At 45.6% G+C, this 5,716-nt stretch overlaps 1 protein-coding gene across 1 annotated transcript; it reads left to right on the top strand.

Moving 5' to 3' along the window:
- Positions 1–52: 52 nt before the first annotated feature.
- On the top strand, positions 53–5,506 carry LOC119352291. Its single transcript, XM_037618975.1, has 2 exons — positions 53–819; positions 3,000–5,506. The coding sequence occupies exon 2, from the start codon at positions 3,051–3,053 to the stop codon at positions 5,472–5,474; it is 2,424 nt and encodes an 807-aa protein (XP_037474872.1). The 5' UTR covers positions 53–819; positions 3,000–3,050; the 3' UTR covers positions 5,475–5,506.
- The last annotated feature ends 210 nt before the right edge of the window (positions 5,507–5,716 follow it).

Below are 5,716 nucleotides of genomic sequence, written 5' to 3'. Positions count from 1 at the left end.
GTGACCAGAACAACGGTGAAGGGAGGGTGGGCGGCGCACACTACCGCCCGTAGGGCGGCACGTGGAGAAAGAAGATGAACAGTGACACAATCCTATGTGTTGGATGGAGATCTAACGGCCCAAAAATTCAACTGGCAACAAGTTTTTTCCTAGGTACCTTATGAATATGAAGAGGACTTGTTTCAAAAACTCGCGAGCCAACTAATCTTACTCAGCAAAAGAGATCTGTGCAAGATTTCATAGTTTTCTGAATTTCGAGAACATACATTACCAAAAGAAACAGATACATATGAACATATCTGTAAAATCGATGGAGAATAATTAGTTAATTCTACCAAGACAACACTTCCTACAATGATAAAGCAATTTATCATTACGACGATAAAGCAAAGCAAACACACGCCTTTTGCTTTCTCTAGCGTACACAGGAAACCAAGAAAAAAGCAGCAGCAGCAGGGCAATGGCAGATCTATCTCGACTATGAATTCAATCTGGTTTGTCTCGTTAGCAGCGAAAGCAAATCGCACAACTTTTCAAAGGGTTCTCTTTCTTTGTCTTTATAATCCGGTCCCAGGGGTGAGGTGCTGTTCGTTTCTTTTTCATTTTCTCTTTAATTATTACTTGCGTGTGAGGCGGCTGTGTACTTTTGAGAACGATTCTCTTCTCCAGATCAGTGACATTCCATAATGGAAAATGTAACAAGGCTCCTTGGTTCCGCATGAACCACATGACTTAATAATTTTTGTAGGGTGGACGGACGTTCCCTGCCTCCGGATCGACATCGCCCGGTTAGGACCAGCTGGTGGCTACTGAGCCCAGGTACAAACTGCTCGCCATTTACCCTACTAGTCAGTACGTAGTTACATTGATGCATATATATTATACTCTTGCGTGTGTTGTGTGCCTTGCATGATTGCTAGCTACATTTTGTGGTCTTCGTTTTCAGCTGGCTCTATGCCTTGAGAAACTTGCACAATTTTAGTTTCAGTTGTAAGTCGTAACAAAGGTCGATGATCGAGATTGACTCAAAACTCGCAGATCCAACAGCTATCCATCAAGCGATCACTTCAATAACCTGGTTCACCTAGCTAGTGGTGTTTTTATCTTTCTTCTGTGAGCTAAGCTATAGTGGTGTCTTCAGCCTGGGACGCTCTCGTCTCGGATTGCCTCGTCTTGATCTCCATGACTTAGAGACGGCCTTCTTGCGTCAGGATATCAAATTGGCCATCCAAGATCTATGCTGGGCAACAATCCTTCAAGGTGGCTTGAGGAGAAATCACCAACATCTCATGTGCTTCTGGCGTTTAAACAACTTCCTCCACAACGCGAACCGCTTGAGCATATGCATACGCTCTGTTTAATTCCTAACTCTTGCCATATCATCCTAATAATTCCTGGGCCGGAAAACACCAGGGAGTACCGTCAAGTCAGCATTAACCATTAAAAAATGCCAAGGTTTAACGCGAGCAATGCGCGCAGTTCTCGTAGCCGCTGGTGTGGTTGGATTGCAATGCTGCTCATGCTGGCTTCCTTTTGAGCTGCCTCAACGGCGAGGTCTCAAGCACGGGGACCCCTTCCTCTTTATTGTTGCCATCTAGCTAGCACCGTCACTGCTTCTTCGACCATGAAGGGCCTTTGTGCGGTCGCAAGGATCGCCTATTGGTCTCTCTGTATGCCGACCAAGTGGTTGTCTTCCTCAATGTCAGGGCGTTGCTGGAAAGGTTAGGCGACACCAGTGGGGAAGAGCTCGGTCATTGGAATCAGTTGTCAGCATGTCGATCTTGGGCACATCTCGGAGCCTTGCACGCTGTCATCACCTCTCTTGCATGCAAATATCTTGGAATGCCGCTCGGTTCCATGAGGTCGACTTCTAGCCTCTACCAGAAAAGATTGGCGGTTGACTCACCATGTGGAAGGGTAGGCTCATCTCCGCCGGTGGCTTTCTCATTCTCTTGAAGGTTGTGCTAATTAAGCATCAGGCCTACCTACCTCATTACGGCGCATGAGCTGGCTGTCTGGCTCATATTCTCAGCATTGTAGGGGGCGCTCTTGCCAAGGAGATCACCTCAAGGTTGCTTCGATAAGGATATGTCGGCCAGCTTGGTGACCTTAGCATGTCCGATTTGGTGAAATTCAGTCGTGCTCTGAGGCCCCACTAGCTCGCCATCAACTTCCTAGAAGAGATATAAGCATATCTCAACTCTCTACTTTTGTCTTCTGGAGTACATATGTAGCGTCACATGTGGAATTTTTTTCTAAAAAGAATCATCAATTCCATACACTGTAGTCAACACATAAATCACCCATCACAAAAAGTAAAATAAAAAATCACCTAACTCGCTGAACTCTCAGTGGTGGATCACAACTGAAGAAACATGAACTTCAGTTTATTCACTCAAATCTTAAATTGTTTCCATGGCTAAATCGTAGGCATGAAGGAATACAATCTGAAAAGTAAAAATCGATTGAAGTTGAAATCCTACTCGCCGAGATGGTAGTGTCGAGGAGGTAGGAAGCACAAGTGGTCCTAGGGCTATGTTTGAATTTTGGCAAAAATCAAGTCTACCATTTATTTTGTCATGGTCAAACATTTGATCTTTGTGTGGATGGTTGCAATTTTTTTTTGTGTGTGTCTATGTCCATTTGTTCTCTTTAGTTCATTTTGGGCAACCAAACCTTCACCAAATTTTGGATGAGTAAAATTTGGGGACCTTGTCAATGTGGAGGAGGATGGTCATCGCAGGTAGGAAGGGCAGTTCAGTGACCCTTACCTCCTGCTGCAAACCTAAACACCAACATCCCCAAGCTTTGGCTGGTACATCAGATTGCGGCTGTGCCATGGCTGGTGCAGGCCAAAACTGTTACCTCTTCATTTGAGCGTTAGATTGTGTGTGCAAAGCTAGGGGGGAAAGATAAACCACTCCACTTTTTCTACTACTACATTTGTTCAAAGCCCCTTTTCTTACGGTCTTTGATTGTGAATATCTTTTATGAATTAGCCTTGCAGGCTCCGGTTTCCCAATAGGAACGAACACAAGCGAGCTAGGAAAATGATGGGCATCCAGGACATCCGCGATGTTGTGTCATCCCTGTTCATCATGCTGAATAAGGAGACATTCGTCCTGTTTCGGATCGAGTTTCTCGTGGTCCTGGTCACAGTGTTGTTTCTTGTGATGTTCATCATAGACGTCTTTCGCCGTCACATCCGCAACATATTCATGAAAACCATGTTTAGCATCCTGGATGCTATCTCTGACTCTATTGTCTTATACCTGTTGGGGGCCATGCAAACAGCCAAGTTCAAGAATCACCTGTTCCCGGTCTGGGCCCTCGTGCTTGTTAGTTTCCGTTACAATGTCGACTTCATCTCTGGCTATGGTGTTCATGACCGCCATGGGCGACGGTACATGGAGTGGAGAAACGTGGTGAAACTTCTGGGATCGGCCTTCTTGATCTTGTGGCGCGGCTCAAGGTTCACGGTTCCACTTTGGTCGCTTTTGGCCCTGCAGATACTGAGGAGCTGGTACAGATTCTGTGAGCATGGTCTGGCGCTCCGTTCTATCTGGCATGGCACAAGTTCAGAGGTCATTTCAGAGTATATGCGTGCTGGCCCCCACACTAGGAACTGGAAACCAGAGGACTGCAACCCAGAGAATATGGAAGGATACAAATACTTGGTCCTAGGAGAAACCAATCAGGGAATCAGACTCAAGAAGCCTCTGTATGTCTTGTACATCCATACTGCCCAGTCCGTCAAGCAAGCTGAGCGTGGTTTTTCATCACTGGTCACCCTAGACAAGATCTGGGGATGTCGCAGGCACCTATTACACCCAGACAACAAAGAGGGGAATGACCCAAAGGATCTCTGTTTGGCCTTCGCCTTGTCCAGGCTGCTCCGGTGCAGGCTCGAGGATGTGACACTGCAAGAAGAAATCTTTTGCATCAACCGGAAGCTGGTTAAGACCAAGATCATTGAGGAGCAAGACACCAACCGCGCCTTCAGGGTCATGGAGCTGCAACTCTCCTTCGTAAATGACTACTTCAACACCCACTACCCTATGGTCTTCTGGAGTGGTTACTTATCTCTATTTTCAAATCTGCTCCTCTCCGTGGTGACCTTCGGTGTTGTCTGCTGGCTTGCTGTGGACATCCGTAAGGTCTATAAGCCTCCGAAGGATGATCGGGCTCATGTGGTGCATGGGTTGAATGTTGACATGATCATCACCTGGGTATTCATGTTTTTTATGCTGTTCAAAGAGATCTGGGAGATGGTCAGCTACTTGGTCTCAGACTGGACAAGATTACTCCTTGTTTGCAGCTATGCACAGTGGAAGGAAGAGCACACCAGAGATAGACGTATGGAGGGCGCAATATCATCCTTTTTCAAATCAAGGATAACTAGTAAGCACTGGCATGGACTTATTGACCAGTACGTCTTTTTGGAGTCATATGATGACATTCCAAGATGTTGGAATGTGATGCACCAAATAAGCACAGGAATGGTTCCAAAGAAGGGTGATGGAGCAAAACTCCGCAGCGCCATCAGTGTGCCAGAATGTATCAAGCCGGCAATACTGAAGAAGCTCCGTGCAAGCCTAGAGAAGCTCAACACTTCTAACAATCTACATCAGCCCGACAATACCAACAGAAATCAGGAGGAGCCCACCATTAGGAGTGGTATTCTTCTGCCCAAGGTCGTCAGGTCACTGTCCCAAAGGAAGCAGTACAATTGGGCCTGCTTCGACCTGCCCACATGCTCTCACGTAATTCTGGTGTGGCACATTGCAACCAGCCTCTGTGAGATTAAATTTGCTAGAGACCATGGCGTCGACTTAAGCAAACATGGGTTCCTGAGCTCCCTCTCATCGTACTTCACGGGTTGCTGCTCATCGAAACCATATCTTGTGGATGTGGATGTGGATGAGATGACAAAAGAAAAGAAAGTTAATGGGAAGTTGCCCGATAAGCTCAAGGAAATGTATGTCACTGCAAATAGCTTGTCTCGGTACTGTGCATATCTGCTAGTTTCTAAGCCTGACCTGATCCCTGACAGCTTTTATGTACCCAACATGGTCTTACAAGAAACCGTGACACGCGCTCGTGATGATATTCTTAAAAAATGTGACTCATTGCAGAGTAGATATGACAAACTGATGGAAGTAGCAGAGAAGGCCATCCAAGATGGTGACGACATCTTGAAGGAAGATGTTGTGCGACTAGGTGCAAAGCTGGGCAAGGAACTGATTGATCAAGAGAGTAAAGAAGAATGCTGGGAGATCCTCTCCGAGGTATGGGCGGAGTTACTAGTGCACATTGCCCCCACTTGGAACGCAGAGGCGCACAAGCAGTGCCTCGAGTCAGGAGGGGAATTCATAACCTATATCTGGGCATTGCTATGGCACTGTGGAATCGAGAAGAGCAAATTATGGCCAGTAGAAGATGTGTATGGAAATGATGTTGAAAATATGTCCTAGAGGCAATAATATTGTATTATTTATTTTCACGTTTATAATTAAGAGTTTATATTCTATGCTATAACTATTATGATCCTGGAATATATGATTCTGTGGAAAATTCATAAGCATGTGTAGAATGATAAATGGTAAAATCTGATTCCTAGTCTCGCCTTTAAGACTAGCTACAGTGTTATATGTTCATCATGTTTTCCGGATCTTACGATATCGTTAGTTGTTACAATAGTCCCAAAACAACATTG

Source organism: Triticum dicoccoides, chromosome 2A (genome assembly GCF_002162155.2).
Source record: "Triticum dicoccoides isolate Atlit2015 ecotype Zavitan chromosome 2A, WEW_v2.0, whole genome shotgun sequence".
Taxonomy (NCBI): domain Eukaryota; kingdom Viridiplantae; phylum Streptophyta; class Magnoliopsida; order Poales; family Poaceae; genus Triticum; species Triticum dicoccoides.
Note: the sequence above shows the minus strand (reverse complement) of the source record. Positions and strands in the feature narration are given on the sequence as shown.

What these genes read in the sequence shown, in the direction of transcription:
- LOC119352291 (XM_037618975.1), top strand. Translation starts at nt 3,051, where the DNA reads ATGATGGGCATCCAGGACATCCGCGATGTTGTGTCATCCCTGTTCATC.